General features: G+C 44.8%; 1 protein-coding gene across 1 annotated transcript in view; it reads right to left on the bottom strand.

Annotated features, from left to right (window-relative positions):
- LOC126425249 (uncharacterized) overlaps positions 1 to 18,922 on the bottom strand; it is a 70,056-nt gene extending 51,134 nt beyond the window's left edge. The window contains exon 1 of the mRNA XM_050088220.1: positions 18,733 to 18,922. Coding sequence (XP_049944177.1) covers positions 18,733 to 18,922 — 190 coding nt within the window. The remainder of the gene's footprint in view (positions 1 to 18,732) is intronic.
- Positions 18,923 to 20,819: the final 1,897 nt, after the last annotated feature.

Here is a 20,819-nt window from a genome sequence, read left to right as displayed (position 1 = left end):
CTTACACAACAGCACGACAACTGAATGCAGTATGAACTTGGCACACCTCTATAGTCATTTAACGAATATGTTACTATTTTTGTCAGTAACTTTATTTAAATACTGATTACAATTAATACAGTGCATCCACAAAGTATCTCCACAATGATGAGCTCCCCAAATCTCGCCTTCTTGGGCATCTGAGATAGGCAGCACATTCATCCTACTGTACATGCTAAAGACTGTGATTCACTGCTGGTGGCTACAGTTATATTGGGGGATTTAATTTAACATTATTACAACTAAAACAATGAATTTAACTAATTATATTAATTACACTTAAATAAACTGTACTCCCCAGTATCATAGCAGGTACTGGAAATGTTTTCCTCTTTCTTGAAGCCATAGTTCAATACGTTTACATTTGGTTCGTGAAGATCTGTACCAATGTTTCACTTGTAATCATGTTCAGATAATCAATTATCGCTGCCTTCAGTTTATCTATTGTCTTTGGGTTATCGAACGCAAATGGTTTGGGTGTACCCCAAGGAAGTAGCCGGGCAGAGACAGATCCGCTGAGCGGGACGGCCAGAGACCTTTCCTAACTACTGTCTCCAAACAGAGTCCCAGGGACTGGCGTGCCATATCAGCATTGTCTTGTCTTGTTGGAAAAATAAATCATCGATCTCGTTCGATTTCATCAGGGCAATAAATGGATAAATTACTTGGGGACAGTTGACATGGGAAGTGACGGTAGCATCGAAAAAAATCGGATCTGTAATTCACGCTCGCGTTATTGCAACCCGCACTCTGGTTTTCTCTTCTTGCAATGGCGTTCCTCTTACGGCATGTGGATTTTCTGATGACTAGATTGGTGAATTTTGGCAGTAACTGCTGCCAGGTAGATGAAACCAAGCTTCGTTAGTGAAAAAGGTTCGATCTAAAGTACCAACTTCATATCGGCTGACAAATCGCTAAAACCATTCACAATATGCTGTTCGCTTCGCATGGTCCATACAATGTAATTTTTGGACAGCAGTAATTTTATACGGGTAGATCGCCAGTTCTTTGGGGATTTTTCAGCCTTATATGCTGTCATACGAGACACTGTAGTGTTTTCGTTCGACTCCACAACATGATGTCCGAAATGTCATCGATTTTCTGTTCTGTTAACATTGTGGGCCTACTGTTTCACGGTGCATCATGAACTCCGCCTGAAGTCTAGAATTCTCGAATTAAATCACGTGCAGTGTCGCAATTTGGATACCCCGAAGCAGGAAAAAATGTTTAAATGTGTGTGAAATCTTATCAGACTTAACTGCTAGGGTCATCAGTCCTAAGCTTACACACTAATTAAGGGGAGCCCGAGGTGGTCAAATCCAAAAAATTACGATTTTTTTTGCTACCGAAAATTAATTGGAACATTCCTCTTTAATGTAAACTTTGAATTATTGTTCTACTCACCCTAGAAGTGGAGTTATTACCATTTTCCCCCACGCCTGCAGAGGAAATGGGCGGCCGCTGAATGCATGTAACACCCTCTCGTGACTTCCTGGCGAACTGCTTGGGATTTTCTCGGCCTGTTACGCATACAGCGCCTTATGTTACGCATACAGCGAGTGTGCAAGGGTTGGCTACATTGTTTTCTGTGACAAATGAAGCGCTAAGAGCGCGGAACATCGTCTCTTTGCTGTTTCGAATTAGTTCAGTGTTGCGCCTGTTGTTGGTAGTATTATACTTCTTGTGTAAAGCATTGTTCTGGTTACAATGCCACGTTTTAGTAACCGTGTATATAAGAAGAGGAAGAACGTAGGGAAAAGAAAATTAACACTAATACCAAGTTGCGATACTACAATTACTGAAACAGTGCGTTCTTCTGCTAAGCAACATATGGCCGGCCATAGCCCTCTGACATCTTCTAGCAAGAAGCTGACTGGTGGAAGTGACAGATTTCGTGAATATGTTAGTGACAGTGATGATATTAACGAAGTACTGAATATTGGATTATTATCTTCTGTGCTGAAAGAAAGTGTTCTGTGCAAAATGTGTTCAAGTGTAGGAGTGGGACTAGAGATAACAAAGCACTTTGGTTTAGCTTGTGAGATGAAGATAATCTGTGCATGTTGCAAGTATCAAGTGACTTTCTACAATTCACATGCCAGTCTCTTTGGTGAAAATGGACGATCTAGAGTGTTTGATGTGAATGTTCGACTTGTGTATGGTCTTGGATCCATTGGAAAAGGGTCTGCTGCTGGTAAACTGTTTTGTGGTATTACGAACTTGCCATCACCTTCAAGCAAATTTGGGTACTACTGTGAACTGGTAGGATGCTCTGTTGAAGATGTGGCTTTGAGAACCATAAAGGTAGCAGTGGAGGAATCTGTAGAAATGAACGGTGGTTCTAGGGATTTGGTAGTGGCATTAGATGGTTCCTGGCAAAGAGGGGTCATAAATCCCTGAATGGGGTTGTAACTGCTACTTGTGGTAATAGTGCAAAAGTGATAGATGTTGCAATATTATCAAAACATTGTAGTTGCAAAAATAAAATCAAAGGAGAGCACAGTGGAACCTGTGAGGCAAATTTTAGTAGATCACGTGGAGCAATGGAAGTGGATGGAGTGAAACAAATTTTTGAACATTTACTTCCCAGATACAACGTTAGGCACAAATACTACATTGGGGACGGTGACTCCAAATGTTTCAAGACTATAGAGGAACTGAAACCATATGGAAATGAATTTGTAGCTGAAAATTGGAATGCATTGGGCATGTGCAAAAGCGTATGGGTGCACGGCTTCGAAGGCTCAAACAAACTTTGGGTTCAAGTAAGCTCAGTGATGGAAAGACAATAGGAGGGAGAGGCAGGCTTACTGATGAGGTGATTGAACGTCTACAGAGATACTATGGGTAAGCTATAAGGCAAAATACTAGTAATGTTAGTGACATACGAAAAGCAGTGTGGGCATTGTTCCTTTATACGGCCTCTTCCAATGAATACCCTCAACACAGCCTGTGCCCAAAAGATTCCTGGTGCAAATATAATGCAAAAAAGGACTATGATCACAAACATGGTTTGCCAGCAGCTGCGATAAATGCAATAAAACCAATTTTTCATGACTTAGCACAGCCAGAATTGTTACACAAATGTCTACACGGAAAGATGCAGAATCCTAATGAGAGCGTAAACAATTTCATTTGGAAAGTGATTCCTAAAAGGGTGTTTGTAAGCATAAAAAAATTGCACTTTGGCATTTATGATGCAATAGCAACCTACAACCAAGGGAACAGTGTGAAGTGTGAAGTTCTGAAGGCATTAGGATTTACAGCTGGGATGAACACTGTACGAGCACTAAGAAATATTGACAGAGAAAGGATAAGAGGGGCATAAAGAAGAGAAAGGCATATGAAGTATGATGGAACAACAGGCCAGAAAAGAAGACAGAAGAGGAAGCTTTTGGAGGATGAAGAAGAAGACCCTGATAATCCATCCTATAGTGCAGGAATGTATTGAGAAAATTTGATAACCATTTCCCGTAAATTAGAATTTTTCGAATATAAGGAACATTTTCTCAAAATCCACTCAAGCTAGAGAGATGAAATTTTTATACAGCACTCCTAGTGGTCAAACTTACATTGTAACACAGCCATTTGGCAATATGTTCAGTAGTTTCATTTCAGCTTAATTATAAAGAAATTATTTGTAAAAAAATTTGCGTCATTAATAAAAAAAATAATTGGAAGGAAACTAGAAAAGATACTCCAAAATCCCTCTGTCATAACTGCAATACTAAACCACTCTATATGTAAAAAATAAATCAAATTTTTCTATTTGGTAGTTTATTCATAAATGTTCCTCAAACTTAGTGATTTTAACATGGGCAGCATAGGCACCTCCGGCTCCCCTTAACCTAAATTATCCTAAGGACAAACGCTCACACCCATGCCTGAGGGAGGACTCGAACCTCCGCCGGGATGTCGAAGCAGGAAAACGCAGTCTAAATTGCTGCCTCACGTGATCAATAAAGTTTCCTCCTGCACAGAACGCCTCTTCAACAAAAAAGCTCTCTCTGCGATAATAAGCATTCTTACTACATTCAGCCCGCACAAGAACTAGACGATACCACAACTAGCAGCTGCAATGCACCCACAAGGCGAGAAACGGCTCACTGCTGCAGAGAGATTTTGATGACACACACTATTAAACACTGTGGTAATTTAAAAACTGGTCAATCGCTTGTGTTAGCCTACACCACTGTTGAAAAGAGTGCCAAACGACGCTTCTGTCAGGTAAACATAAATAATTTTTTAAACAGTGTTTAACTACATAGTGTTGTGTTTATCACGAGCATGGTGAGACGGCCTTGCCGCAGTGAATACACCGGTTCCCGTGAGATTGCCGAAGTTAAGCGCTGTCGGGTGTGGTCGGCACTTCGATGGGTGACCATCCAGGCCCTTTTTCGGGGTGCACTCAGCCTCGTGATGCCAATTGAGGAGCTACTCGACAGAATAGTAGCGGCTTCGGTCAAGAAGACCATCATAACGACCGGGAGAGCGGTGCGCCGACCCCACGCCCCTCCTATCCACATCCTCCACTGAGGATGATACGGCGTTCGGATGGTCCCGGTAGGCCACTCGTGGCCTGAAGACGGAGTACTCTTTTTATCACAAGCATACAGGCACAAGCATGACAGCTTATTTATGTATGAAGGAACCTTTATTTGTATTTATTCTGATTGGTCTGAGGGTGATCTAATATTTACAATATTTCTTCATTTAAATATTGTTCTAATATGTTAGATAGACCCGCCAGGTTAGCCGAGAGCGCTAATGCGCTGCTTCCTGGGCCCAGATCAAATCCGCCTGGCGGATTAACAGCGAGGACCGGTGTGCCATGCAGAATGGATGCGATTTTTAGGCAGTTTTCCGCATCCCACTAGGTAAATACCCGGCTGGTCCCCACGTCTCCCCTCAGTTACACGACTCGCAGACATCTGAAACGTGTTCGCACTATTTGATGATTTACACTAGACACCCCTTCAAATTAACCTTGCCAAAATCCGATTGTAAGCACTCCGACCCTGCAAAAACTGCAGGACAAAGGCGTAAGCAAAAGCAAATACCAAGTTTTAACATGTTAGATTAGTGTGGAATATGGTCAAGTTGAGTCAAAATCATGTCTGTAGGACATAAGAACGATGTATGTTGGTGGGGATGGCCGTCAGCCAATGGGAGTTGGACAGTGGCAGAACACTGCTGGAGTCAAATGGAGACACATTTTCGAGTGGGGCGCTCAGCGGAGCGGTTCTGGGAACTTTCACATGAAATCTGGATGAAAGCAGATTTTCCTGTTGTAATGTGAGTTGATGGATTGTGTAAGTGATAGACTCCGGGCGGTGTACGGCTGCCACAATACTTCAACGTTTGAACGGACTCTTACCTTTCACGAGTCCTGGATGTGTTGCAGTGCACAACTGTCATTTCCACTTGCATTACAAAATTGAGAACAGTCAGAGTATGAGTTCCTACTCGTTGTTTCTCGTGTGTTAATGGGTAAATCGACAGCTGAATTTTTTTGAGGTGGCGAATATGTTTCACGTATTGTGATCTCGTATGGGATTTCTGCTACCTTTCTTGTCACACTAACAACGTAACTTTACTCGACTTAATAACGTTATCATTCTGTCTGTAATACAACTTACTATTGTAGACCACTTCCTGTTTATTACGGATCTACTGTCTCGAATAAACATTATTGAACATAAATCTCTGGAGTCATGTACATTAATATCAGTCTATAGAACAGGACACTTTTTTATTTACTCATTTGCCTTTAATCTAACACATCTACATATTTTACTAATTCGAAATTCTGGCCAATGCATAGACTATTTGACTGGAGGATCACAGCTACAGGTTATAATTTGTAGTGAGTTAACTGATGTACATGAAAGCAGAAGGTATTACTTTTAATAAGAGCCGTGCATAGCCAGTTACTTAAGATGTAAGCAACATCAGGTAAAGTCACAGTTGGTTTGCCCGTATGGAATGCTGGTTACATACTAAGGAGTATGTCCATTAGATAACATCACGATCATTACGCGCTCGAGTTTTGCCTGCGCCAAGTGGGAAAATGATTTACACTTGTAGACAGTTGTAAATTTGCTACAAATGCACTGCCAGACTAAAAAGTGAAGAAGTGCCTAGAAGACAAGGTCAGAGGACAATATTCCTTTGTACACGTACACACAGTCATCGGGCATGTAAATGATAACTCATTAGAGTTGTGACTCTCTGTCACATGTTGAACAGATACTGTTACTTAAGGCCTCATAGGTATATAAGGGGCATCAACAGCCTCAGATGTTGAGTGATCACTGTAAAGGAAACAGAGATGTCACGTACTCGTATGAGACAGTGGAATCAGCATCTGGCAGAGTTTCAAAGAGGCTTCATTGTGGTTCTCCCTTTGGTCGACTGGCTGAATGGTGGAGTATCCAGATGTGTGGGGAATTCGGATACGGCAGTGGCCTGACGTTGCATTGCATGGAAACGTGAGGGCAGCTTTGCTCACTGTTAAGTTTTTGGTTGACCACGTCTGACTGCCACAAGGGAGGATCACTGTATAGTGTTCCAGGCACATCATAATCCATTTACATCTGTGCCTGACATCCAAAAAGAAGTAATAGATTCCCTGCATCGTTCTGTGTTACTGCCACTGACTAGCAGCAGTCAGACTAGGGCACTACCGTTCCAAGTGTTGGTTGCTGATAACACCATAAGAGAAATGGTGGCGTTTGGAGTGGTGCTGTGATCGGGAAGCATGGACAGCTTATAAAGATCAGTGATATACCCTGAATGATCATCGCTGGTGAGTATGATAGTGACCTGGGGAGGAGACCCTTTCTTTCAATGTTTTTGATGAGGCACAGAGTTTATGAAGTGGGGAGCCATCAGGCACGACATCAAGCCGTGGCTGTTATTGCCTGAGGGAACTCTGATGGCACAACAGCGCTCCACGGACATCCTGCGTCTTCTTGTGCGACACTATTGTTGCCCAATTTTTCACCAGGACAAATCTCGCCCACATCTTCCAGTGTCCCTATGCACTGTCCATGCGACTTTAAGTGCTTTCGTGGACAATAAAATTCCAAGATCTGATAGATCATGAATGGGACAACCTCAGACATGAACTCTGTCTGTAAGATATTAAGGAACACTCACAGAGGATACAATGGCCTTGAGACATCCCCAACTGAGTAAGTGCATGGATCCAGGTGGGAGGGAACGTCATACTATACTCATAAGAGACTCATACTGCCAAATTCTTTGCGAATTTGAGTAGATTTTGTAATCACTGAAATAACACAAATGGCCTCTCAACTAGTGATTTTCCTTTTCGTTTTCTTCTCCTCTTTTGTATGTTTCATGTTTTTGTCACACAATGTATATTTATAATTGTTTTATTTATCCTGACCACATCAGGGCCGCCAGGCTGCCTGTAATATGGAATCAGGAATTACATATATCAAAATTAATGAACAAACGTTGTTTAAGAAGTATCTCAATCTCTGTGCATACTTGTTATGTATACATCTGAAGTACTAAACTGACGGAAATGCACCAAAATTAATAACGTGATCGAAAGCTAGAAAACTAATTATCACGCCCTTAGGATCTTTTCATTAAAATTTCATCGCAGTCTGAGCTTATTTTCTCCAGACGAAGAATGGTGTGAGAACATGATGATAACTCCATTTTGCCGACTTACATCACAACACAGCAGTCCCACATAACGTGTACATGCTGCTCATTGCCATCTTTCAGACTTCGAGAAAGCTCAAAACATTGTCATGATACAGGAGTATCATACCAAAAGATGACACATACTTTTGGTTATTGTTCAATGGCTCCAGAACGCGTTATGATGAGATGGACTCAGAATACACTACTGGCCATTAAAATTGCTACACCACGAAGATGACGATCTACAGACGCGAAATTTAACCGACAGGAAGAAGATGCTGTGATATGCAAATGATTAGCTTTTCAGAGCATTCACACAAGGTTGGCGCCGGTGGCGACACCTACAACGTGCTGACATGAGGAATGTTTCCAACCGATTTCTCATACACAAACAGCAGTTGACCGGCGTTGCCTGGTGAAACGTTGTTGTGATGATTCGTGTAAGGAGGAGAAATGCGTACCATCACGTTTCCGACTTTGATAAAGGTCGGATTGTAGCCTATCGCGATTGCGGTTTATCGTATCGCGACAGTGCTGCTCGCGTTGGTGGAGATCCAATGACTGTTAGCAGAATATGGAATCGGTGGGTTCAGCAGGGTAATACGGAACGCCGTGCTGGATCCCAACGGCCTCCTATCACTAGCAGTCGAGATGACAGGCATCTTATCCGCATGGCTGTAACGGATCGTGCAGCCACGTCTCTATCCCTGAGTCAACAGATGGGGACGTTTGCAAGACAAAAACAATCTGCACGAACAGTTCGACGACGTTTGCACCAGCATGGACTATCAGCTCGGAGACCATGGCTGCAGTTACCCTTGACGCTGCATCACATACAGGAGCGCCTGCGATGGTGTATTCAACGACGAACCTAGATGCACGAATGGGAAAACGTCATTTTTTCGGATGAATGCAGGTTCTGTTTACAGCGTCATGATGGCCGCATCCGTGTTTGGCGACATGGCGGTGAACGCACATTGGAAGCGTGTATTCGTTATCGCCATACGGGCGTATCACCCGGCGTGATGGTATGGGGTGCCATTGGTTACACGTCTCGGTCACCTCTTGTTCGCATTGACGACACTTTGAACAGTGGACGTTATGGACGTTACATTTCAGATGTGTTACGACTCGTGGCTCCACCCTTCATTCGATCCCTGCGAAACCCTACATTTCAGCAGGATAATGCACGACCGCATGTTGCAGGTCCTGTACCGGCCTTTCTGGATACAGAAGATATTCGACTGCTGCCCTGGCCAGCACATTCTCCAGGTCTCTCACCAATTGAAAACGTCTGGTCAATGGTGGCCGAGCAACTGGCTCGTCACAATACGCCCATCACTACTGTTGATGAACTGTGGCATCGTATTGAAGCTGCATGGGCAGCTGTACCTGTACACGCCATCCAAGCTCTGTTTGACTCAATGCCCAGGCGTATCAAGGCCGTTATTACGGCCAGAGGTGGTTGTTCTGGTTACTGATTTCTCAGGATCTATGCACCCGAAACTGCATGAAAATGTAATCACATGTCAGGTCTAGTATAATATACTTGTCCAATGAATACCCGTTTATCATCTGCATTTCTTCTTGGTGTACTAACTTTAATGGCCAGTTGTGTAGTAGTGTGGCAAGAAGAATAGGCACGGAAACTTGCAGATCAATTACGCTATGAAAGGGTAGGACTGTTCTATTGGCTCCTACAAATACCTGGTGTCAATAGCTGAAACTTTTAGGAACAGATTACTGGGAGCTGGGTTGAGGTCTCGAGTTACTATGCATTTACCTGTAGTGCTAGACCATAGCCAGCAGAGATTTTCGTGGTATAGAGCCAGAGTCAACTCGGACGCTGAGTGATATTCAGTGGAATTCAGTGATGAGTCCCGCTTCTGTTTTTGGCAGTCTGATCGATGTCGAAGTGTCCATAGACGGCCTTGCAGAAGACCACAGGAAGCAGCTATTGTCGGAACCCATACCTCGCAGCTTCTGGAATGATGTTGAGGAGAGCTAACGGGTATGATAACTGACTTGGTAATTGTTAATCGGAGGCTGAATGTTCACCAGTACGTTGTGAGAATGGTAAACCCTCTCTCATAGCCCTATAGCCAGTGTACCAATGGCATATTCCAGCAAGATAATGCACTGTTGTTCACACACAAAAAGAAAAAACGCCTCGAGGAATGTACGAATCTTTCACTGGATTGCTTGTTACCCTGATATGTCACCCAAAGAGGATGTCTAATATGCGATGGACAGACACATAATTTCTTACTGGCCTCCCGTGAGTAATATTTGTGAACTGACAGAGTATGCCTTACACGAAAACCAAGGAATTCCTCAAGATGATATTTGGAGGCTGTTTTGGTGACATGTTCCTGTGCCTGTCGCTCATAATAGCAATGCTGATTATAGGAATCAGTTCCAGAATAGAATGGAATTTCACTTATTTAAACTATATGATGAGCATCTCATAGTTTGATAAGTACCGGACTGTTGCTTCGCTGTCTTACACTTCTCATTTCCATCAGTTTACTAAGCTGTCCATCACATTAATGTGACCACATGAACACCTGTCAGAAGCCTGAATATCTACATATATATACTCCGCTAGCCACCAAGCGGTGTGTGGCGGAGGCCACTATTCGTGCCATATTCTCCACCCCCCTTCTTCTGTTACACTCGCGGATCGCGCGAGAGAAAAACGACTGTCTGAACGCCTCAGTACGAGCTCTAATTTCCCTTATCTTTGAATGGTGATAATTTTGCGATATAAAAGTTTGTGTTAATAATATATGCTCTACATCCTCGGCGAAGATCGGTTCTGGAATGTAGTGTGCAGCCCCTTCCGTTTAGCGCGTCGTCTATCTACATCTACATCTACAATTATACTCCGCAACCCACCCAACGGTTTGTGGCGGAGGGCACTTTACGTGCCACTGTCATTACCTCCGTTTCCTGTTCCAATCGCGTATGGTTCGCGGGAAGAACGACTGCCAGAAACCTTCCGTGCGCGCTCGAATCTCTCTAATTTTGCATTCGTGATCTCATCGGGAGGTATAAGTAGGGTGAAGCAATATATTCGATACCTCATCCAGAAACGCACCCTCTCGAAATCTTGACAGCAAGCTACACCGCGATGCAGATCGCCTCTCTTGCAGAGTCTGCCACTTGAGTTTGCTAAACATCTCCGTAACGCTATCACGCTTACCAAATAACCCTGTGACGAAACGCGCCGCTCTTCTTTTGATCTTCTCTATCTCCTCTGTCAACCCGACCTGGTACTGATCCCACTCTGATGAGCAATACTCAAGTATAGGCCGAACGAGTGTTTTGTAAGCCACCTCCTTTGTTGATGGACTACATTTTCTAAGGACTCTCCCAATGAATCTCAACCTGGCACCCGCCTTACCAACAATAACATTTATATGATCATTACACTTCAGATAGCATTGGCGGCCGAAGACTTCCGGCATAAGAAGTCAGCCTCATTCTGCCAACGGCCTTGTCAAAGAGGGCGGAGGAGCGGATAGAGGTTCGGGGCACTCTCTTGTCCTAGGGGTGGGAAATTGCCCCTAAAGGCGGAAGAATCAGCAATGATCAACGACATGAGGATGCAGAAGGCAATGGAAACCACTGCATTAAAGACACGTAACGTGTATCCACAGGACATGTGGCCTGTAATTGAAGAACTGTCATGATGATCTCTCCATTGGCAAAAGATTCCGGAATAGTCCCCCATTCGGATCTCCGGGAGGGGACTGCCAAGGGGGAGGTTACCATGAGAAAAAGATTGAATATTCAACGAAAGGATAACTTTCTACCAGTCGGGGCGCGGAATGTCAGAAGCTTGAACGTGGTAGGGAAACTAGAAAATCTGAAAAGGGAAATGCAAAGGCACAATCTAGATGTAGTAGGGGTCAGTGAAGTGAAGTGGAAGGAAGACAAGGATTTCTGGTCAGATGAGTATCGGGTAATATCAACAGCAGCAGAAAATGGTATAACAGGTGTAGGATTCGTTATGAATAGGAAGGAAGGGCAGAGGGTGTGTTACTGTGAACAGTTCAGTGACCGGGTTGTTCTAATCAGAATCGACAGCAGACCAACACCGACAACGATAGTTCAGGTATACATGCCGATGTCGCATGCTGAAGATGAACAGATAGAGAAACTGTATGAGGATATTGAAAAGGTAATGCAGTATGTAAAGGGGGACGAAACACTAATAGTCATGGGCGGATGGAATGCAGTTGTAGGGGAAGGAGTAGAAGAAAAGGTTACAGGAGAATATGGGCTTAGGACAAGGAATGAAAGAGGAGAAAGACTAATTGAGTTCTGTAACAAGTTTCAGCTAGTAATAGCGAATACCCTGTTCAAGAATCACAAGAGAAAGAGGTATACTTGGAAAATGCCGGGAGATACGGGAAGATTTCAATTAGATTACATCATGGTCAGACAGAGATTCCGAATTCAGATACTGGATTGTAAGGCGTACCCAGGAGCAGATATAGTAGTGATGAAGAGTAGGCTGAAGTTCAAGACATTAGTCAGGAAGAATCAATACGCAAAGAAGTGGGATACGGAAGTACTAAGGAATGACGAGATACGTTTGAAGTTCTCTAACGCTATAGATACAGCAATAAGGAATAGCGCAGTACGCAGTACAGTTGAAGAGGAATGGACATCTCTAAAAAGGCCCTTCACAGAAGTTGGGAAGGAAAACATAGGTACAAAGAAGGTAGCTGCGAAGAAACCATGGGTAACAGAAGAAATACTTCAGTTGATTGATGAAAGGAGGAAGTACAAACATGTTCCGGGAAAATCAGGAATACAGAAATACAAGTCGCTGAGGAATGAAATAAATAGGAAGTGCAGGGAAGCTAAGACGAAATGGCTGCAGGAAAAATGTAAAGACATCGAAAAAGATATGACTGTCGGAAGAACGGACTCAGCATACAGGAAAGTCAAAACAACCTTTGGTGGCATTAAAAGCAACGGTGGTAACATTAAGAGTGCAACGGGAATTCCACTGTTAAATGCAGAGGAGAGAGCAGATAGGTGGAAAGAATACATTGAAAGCCTCTATGAGGGTGAAGATTTGTCTGATGTGATAGAAGAAGAAACAGGAGTCGATTTAGAAAAGATAGGGGATCCAGTATTAGAATCGGAATTTAAAAGAGCTTTGGAGGACTTACGGTCAAATAAGGCAGAAGGGATAGATAACATTCCATCAGAATTTCTAAAATCATAGGGGGAAGTGGCAACAAAACGACTATTCACGTTGGTGTGTAGAATATATGAGTCTGGCGACATACCATCTGACTTTCGGAAAAGCATCATCCACACAATTCCGAAGACGGCAAGAGCTGACAAGTGCGAGAATTATCGCACAATCAGCTTAACAGCTCATGCATCGAAGCTGCTTACAAGAATAATATACAGAAGAATGGAAAAGAAAATTGAGAATGCGCTAGGTGACGATCAGTTTGGCTTTAGAATAAGTAAAGGGACGAGAGAGGCAATTCTGACGTTACGGCTAATAATGGAAGCAAGGCTAAAGAAAAATCAAGACACTTTAATAGGATTTGAAGAGTGGACGATCAAGAACGAAGTGCTCGTATTAAGAAGGGTGTAAGACAAGGCTGTAGCCTTTCGCCCCTACTCTTCAATCTGTACATCGAGGAAGCAATGATGGAAATAAAAGAAAGGTTCAGGAGTGGAATTAAAATACAAGGTGAAAGGATATCAATGATACGATTCGCTGATGACATTGCTATCCTGAGTGAAAGTGAAGAAGAATTAAATGATCTGCTGAACGGAATGAACAGTCTAATGAGTACACAGTATGGTTTGAGAGTAAATCGGAGATTTTCTCTGCCTCGTGATGACTGGGTGTTGTGTGCTGTCCTTAGGTTAGTTAGGTTTAAGTAGTTCTAAGTTCTAGGGGACTGATGACCGTAGATGTTAAGTCCCATAGTGCTCAGAGCCATTTGAACCATTTGAGTAAATCGGAGAAAGACGAAGGTAATGAGAAGTAGTAGAAATGAGAACAGCGAGAAGCTTAACATCAGGATTGATGGTCACGAAGTCAATGAAGTTAAGGAATTCTGCTACCTAGGCAGTAAAATAACCAATGACGGACGGAGCAAGGAGGACATCAAAAGCAGACTCGCTTTGGCAAAAAACGCATTTCTGGCCAAGAGAAGTCTACTAATATCAATTACCGGCCTTAATTTGAGGAAGAAATTTCTGAGGATGTACTTCTGGAGTACAGCATTGTATGGTAGTGAAACATGGACTGTGGGAAAACCGGAACAGAAGAGAATCGAAGCATTTGAGATGTGGTGCTCTAGACGAATGTTGAAAATTAGGTGGACTGATAAGGTAAGGAATGAGGAGGTTCTACGCAGAATCGGAGAGGAAAGGAATATGTGGAAAACACTGATAAGGAGAAGGGACAGGATGATAGGACATCTGCTAAGACATGAGGGAATGACTTCCATGGTAGTAGAGGGAGCTGTAGAGGGCAAAAACTGTAGAGGAAGAGAGAGATTGGAATACGTGAAGCAAATAATTGAGGACGTAGGTTGCAAGTGCTACTCTGAGATGAAGAGGTTAGCACAGGAAAGGAGTTCGTGGCGGGCCGCATCAAACCAGTCAGTAGACTGATGAAAAAAAAAAAAAAAAAAAGCACTTCAAATCGTTCCGTACGCATACTCCCAGATATTTTACAGAAGTAACTGCTACCAGTGTTTGTTCCGATATCATATAATCATACAATAAAGGATCCTCCTTTCTATGTATTCGCAATACATTACATTTGTCTATGTTAAGCGTCAGTTGCCACTCCCTGCACCAAGTGCCTATCCGCTACAGATCTTCCTGCATTTCGATGTAATTTTCTAATGCTGCAACTTCTCTGTGTACTACAGCATCATCCGCGAAAAGCCGCATGGAACTTCCGACACTGTCTACTCTATCTGCAAGTGTGTCCCACTTCAAACTTTCTATGAGATTTGTAACGCTCTCGCGATGACCTAATGTACCAGTCACGAATCTTCACGCTCTTCTTCGGACCAGTATGCTGTCTATTTTTGGAACATAATCTGCGACCAGCTTAGAGACAGAAGTGATGACACTTTCTGCAGGACCTGACCATTATTTTGTAGGACAATGCTCAAGCACGTACAGTGCAAGCTGTTACTGGTTTGTTTGACTGATGGGGCTGCTAAGTGCTGCACCACCTACTGCACTCCTCTGACTTAAGCCCTCGTGAGTTAAACTCGATTTCTAAACTGAAGGAAACACTTCACGGTATTCGCTTCAGAACTGCTACAAATTCGTCGGGCAATAGACCACGCCGCTCGAACTGTCAACACAACTGGCAGTGCTAAGAGTATACTACGACTTCCACATCGCTGGCAACGGGTTGTAGATAATACTGCTGACTACTTTGCAGGTTAGTAAAACTTTGAAACACGTATCTATTTTGTACGAGCTGTAAATAAATAGTTGGCACTATTAAAGTTTCAACCCTCGTATTTCCGGAAATGCTTGGCTTCCGTGCTAGAGACCATTTATTCAGTCATACATTGTTACAGAGAGAGCGGTATAATACGGGCTGTAGCATGCAGCCACAGATAGTGTGCTCACAACGGTTTCCATGTCCCTCAACGATGCGTGCACGCGTCGTAGAATGTTCTGTATCACTCGTTCACATATGCCAGGCTACTTCCAACAGTGTCAAAGGCAGCACGAATACTCAGCTCCACTGTCTCCACATCTGAAAGGGGCTCCGTATACACGATACTTTTGAGACGACCCCATAACCAGAAATGACACGGGTTGAGATCTGGCGAACGGGCGGGCCACGCAACCGCACCGCTTCGTCCGAGCCATCTACCAGGGCAAACTCGACTGATATGTTTCCGGACGTTAACGGTGAAGCGGGCTGAAGCATCATCATGTAGAAGCCACATAGCCCTTCGAGTCATCGATGGCGCTTCTTCAGTAGGTGAGGCAAAGTCACCCGCAAGAAACACCGATAGTTGCGGCCTGTTAGCCGACGCCGAAGGAAAACCGGTCCCAAAATACGGTCGCCAATTTCTTCGGCCCCCACATTCCGGCTGAACCGATGCCGATGATTCGCTGTCAGCATACCGTGGGGGTTTTGCATACTATCGCACCGACGACTGTTACGGAAGTTGAAGATACAACTCCGCGTTCAGGTGGCCTCATCTGTGAATCCGGAATCGAGGTTGCTTGGTGAAGAAACCAGCGGCAAAACTGTGGAAAGTCTGTCGCTAGTAAGCACTGCACACTCTGTAAGTGATGAGGGGACTAACAGTTGTCGTGCAGAATGTTCCACACGGTCGTCTGTCTTGCGCCGTACTGGCGAGCCAACTGCCTGATACTGACACGGCAGTCGCCTTCTACAGTGTTAATCACATTTTTCTCCAAGTCCGGTGTCCGAATATTTCGGGTACATCCTTCCCCATTTCCTGCTTCGTGAAATGACCCTGTCTCAGACAAACGGCGAAATACTGTTGCAAACATTGAATGCTGTGGTTGTTGTCGGCGGGGATAGGTCTCCTGATACGACCTTGCTGCCCCCCGCCGTTTTTATGTAAGTAAACACCACGTCGGCAAGTTCTAGATTCGATTGTGGAACCATTGTGTACAACGCTGTATGACATCCACTACAAGGTGAGTCAGCAAGGGAAGTGAATGTGCCAATTACTGCGGCAGGAGAGGGCGCTACGGCATGACGTACGAAGAACAGCACCACCCTCTATGAGGAAACCAAGCATACCGCGACTCTGGCAGCATGGTACAGTGGTACAGCACGTACTAGACCGCAGTCTCTGTTGCAACGTATCATTGAATAAAAGGTCTCTAGCACGAAAACCTTGCATTTCCGGACATGAGTTCATTGGACCTTTTTCGTTCTGTATCCTCTCATCGATCGGTCCCTGGAGTTTGTACACGGCCGAAAAAATCTTCCTGTAAGCTCCATGGCCAGGGTTACCACCAGGCTTTCGGTTAAGTTCCACGTCGACGAAAGGCAGCACCCTACGCTTTTTTACCTCCATAATAAATTGGATATTGCTGCGCTGCGGATTTAGGTGTTGGGCAAAGATCTGTAGTTCTTTATCTCCACGTGTGCAGATGTACCATCAACATATCGGAACAAACAATCTCGGCGTAATGGGGCGACTGTAGAGGTGTTTCTTCAATGCGTCCATCAAGACGTCTGCTGCAGAAGGGAACCCATAGCTACATCGTCCGTTCTTAGAATTCCATTTTCCTCCTGTAATGGGTGGTCAATAAATAGTGGCACACTAGCTTGCTGATATAGGGGTCCACGCATTCCTCTGAGATGTTCACGGTGTCTGACACAAACTCTTCACACCGAAAGTGACCATCAGGTAAAAATATTTGCGACAAAATTCTCCATTAAATTATTATTTCCGTCAGTTTTTAAAGGTATAGCTTCATAACTTTTATGGTGTATTTATGCCTTTGATAACGAGTATATTACACTACTGGCCATTAAAATTGCTACATCACGAAGATGACATGCTACAAACGCGAAATTTAACCGACAGGAAGAAGATGCTGGGATATGCAAATGATTAGCTTTCCACAGCATTCGCACAACGTTGGCGACGGTGGCGACACCTACAACGTGGTGACATGAGGAAAGTTTCCAACCCATTTCTCACACACAAACAGCAGTTGACCGGCGTGCCTGGTGAAAGGTTGTTGTGATGCCTCGTGTAAGGAAGAGAAATGCGTACCATAACGTTTCCGACTTTGATAAAGGTCGGATTGTAGCCTTTCGCGATTGCGGTTTATCGTATCGCGACATTGCTGCTCGCGTTGTTCGAGATCCAATGACTGTTAGCAGAATATGGAATCGGTGGGTTCAGGAGAGTAACACGGAACGCCGTGCTGGATCCCGACGGCCTCCTATCACTAGCAGTCGAGATGTCAGGCATCTTATCCGCATGGCTGTAACGGATCGTGCAGCCACGTCTCGATCCCTGAGTCAACAGATGGGAACGTTTGCAAGACAACAACCACGAACAGTTCGACGACGTTTGCACCAGCATGGACTATCAGCTCGGAGACCATGGCTGCAGTTACCCTTGACGCTGCATCACAGACAGGAGCACGTGCGATGGTGTATTCAACGACGAACCTGGGTGCATGAATGGCAAAACGTCATTTTTTCGGATGAATCCAGGTTCTGTTTACAGCATCACGATAGTCACATCCGTGTTTGGCGACATCGCGGTGAACGCACACTGGAAGCGTGTATTTGTCATCGCCATATTGACGTATCACCCGGCGTGATGGTATGGGGTGCCATTGCTTACACGTCTCGGTCACCTCTTGTTCGCATTGACGGCAGTTTGAACAGTGGACGTTACATTTCAGATGTGTTATGACCGGTGGCTCTACCCTTCATTCGATCCCTGCGAAACCCTACATTTCAGCAGGATAATGCACGACCTCATGTTGCAGGTCCCGTACGGGACTTTCTGGATACAGAAAATGTTCGACTTCTTTCCTGGCCAACACATTCTCCAGATGTCTCACCAACTGGAAACGTCTGGTCAATGGTGGCCGAGCAACTGCCTCATCACAATACGCCAGTCACTACTCCTGATGAACTGTGGTATCGTGTTGAAGCTGCATGTACCTGTACACGCCCCCCAAGCTCTGTTTGACTCAATGCCGAGGTGTATCAAGGTCGTTATTACGGCCAGAGGTAGTTGTTCTGGGTACTGATTTCTCAGGATCTATGCACCTAAATTGCGTGGAAATGTAATCACATGTCTGCTCTAGTATAATATATTTGTTTAATGGCCAGCAGTGTAACTACTTTGGAATTGCGCTCAGGATGAGTTTCGTACTGGGGCAAGTGAGTGCCAAATTTTGAGCTGGTGCTTAATTGATGATGCCTGTAGCGACCGATTGAAGATTGAGCGCGGTAGGGTTAGAGCTCACCTGCTTGAGCCGTTTTGAGGTAGTCGTGCACAGATCTGTGGTCGCTACTGCTGACGGTCGCCTGACCACCCTGGCGGGCGCCGCTGGTGTCCTCGAGGTATGCGTGGGCGTGCTCGCGCCCGCCGTGGAACTTGCTGCTGGCCGTGACGGTGTGTGGTCTGTCATTCTGGTGCCGCAGCTGCGATTTCATGGCGTCCAGGTACAGCTGCACGGGGTCGGACTCGTCCTGGTGCACCGACACCCCACCAGGTGTCTCTGGCAGCACGGACCCGTGTAGGAGGTGATGCGCCATCGGCCTGAACTCCGACTCCTGCCAAAGACATCACTGCATTCAGAATATCTCAGTAGAAGTTTGTGGCCGAAAGAAGTACTGATGAAACAGGTTGAAGTTTAAGTAGAATCAATATGCAAAGAAATGGGATACAGGAGTACTAAGGAACGACGAGGTACGCTCGTTCTTCTCTAAGGATATAAATACAGCAATAAGGAATATTTCAGTAGGCAGTACAGTTGAAGATGGTTGGGTTGTTTGGGGTAGGACACCAGACAGCGAGGTCATCGGTCTCATCGGATTAGGGAAGGACGGGGAAGGAAGTCGGCTGTACCCTTTCAAAGGAACCATCCCGGAATTTGTCTGGAGCGATTTAGGGAAATCACGGAAAACCTAAATCAGGGTGGCCGGACGCGGGATTGAACCGTCGTCCTCCCGAATGCGTGTCTAACCACTGCGCCACCTCGTTCGGTACAGTTGAAGAGGAATGGACATCTCTGAAAAGGGCTATCACGGAAGTTGGAAAGAAAAACATAGGTACAAAGAAGGTGACTGCGAAGAAATCATCGTAACAGAAGAAATACTTCAGTTGATGCACGAAAGAAAGAAGTACAAAAATGTTCAGGAAAATTCAGGAATACAAGTGGAAGAGAAAGGAAATACACACATCAAAAAAGTTTTGCATCTCCTCGGTTCCGAGAGTTCCGCAACCAGTAAAGAAAATTGGAATGGACATCAACATCAACATTTCCGCCCTTTTTATTGCTCATGAAGACCACAAATTGCATGTTGTACCAGCACACAACGAGAACTTCGGAGGTGGTGGTCCAGACTGCTGTACATACCAGTACCTCTAATAACCAGTAACACGTCCTCATGCACTGATGCATGCCTGTATTCGTCTTGGCATACTATCCATAAGTTCATGAAAGCACTGTCGGACCAAATTGTCCCACTCCTCAATGGCGAATTGGCGTAGATCCCTCAGAGTGGTTAGTGGGTCACGTCGTCCATAAACAGCCCTTTTCTATCTATCCCAGGCATGTACGATAGGGTTCATGTCTAGAGAACATGCTGGCCAGTCTAGTCGAGCGATGTTGTTATCCTGAAGGAAGTCATTCACAAGATGTGTCCAATGGGGGCGCGAATTGTTGTCCATGAAGACGAATGCCTGGCCAATATGCCGCTGATATGGTTGCGCTATCGGTCGGAGGACGGCATTCACGTATCTTACAGCCGTTACGGCGCCTTCCATGACCATCAGCGGCGTACGTCGGACCCACATAACGCCCCCCAAGACAGCAGCGAACCTCCACCTTGCTGCACTCGCTGGACAGTGTGTTTAAGGCGTTCAGCCTGACAGAGTTGCCTCTAAACACGTCTCCGACAATTGTCTGGTTGAAAGCATATGCGGCACTCATCGGTGAAGAGATCGTGATGACAATGCTGAGCGGTCCATTCGGCATGTTGTTGAGCCCATCTGTACCGCGCTGTGTGGTGTCGTGGTTACAAAGATGGACGTCGGGAGTCAAATTCAGCATCGTGCAGCTTATTGAACACAGTTTGAGTCGTAACACGACGTCCTGTGGCTGCACGAAAAGGATTATTCAACATGGTGTCCTTGCTGTCAGGGTTCCTCCGAGCCATAATCCGTAGGTAGCGGTCATCCCCTGCAGTAGTAGCGCTTGGGCGGCCTGAGCGAGGCATGTCATCGACAGTTCCTGTCTCTCTGTATGTCCTCCATGTCCGAACAACATAGATTTGATTCACTCTGAGACGCCTGGACACTTCCTCGGTGAGAGCCCATCCTGGCGGA

This window comes from Schistocerca serialis, chromosome 10 (assembly GCF_023864345.2).
Source record: "Schistocerca serialis cubense isolate TAMUIC-IGC-003099 chromosome 10, iqSchSeri2.2, whole genome shotgun sequence".
NCBI lineage: Eukaryota > Metazoa > Arthropoda > Insecta > Orthoptera > Acrididae > Schistocerca > Schistocerca serialis.
This window is presented reverse-complemented; position numbering and strand designations above follow the sequence as displayed.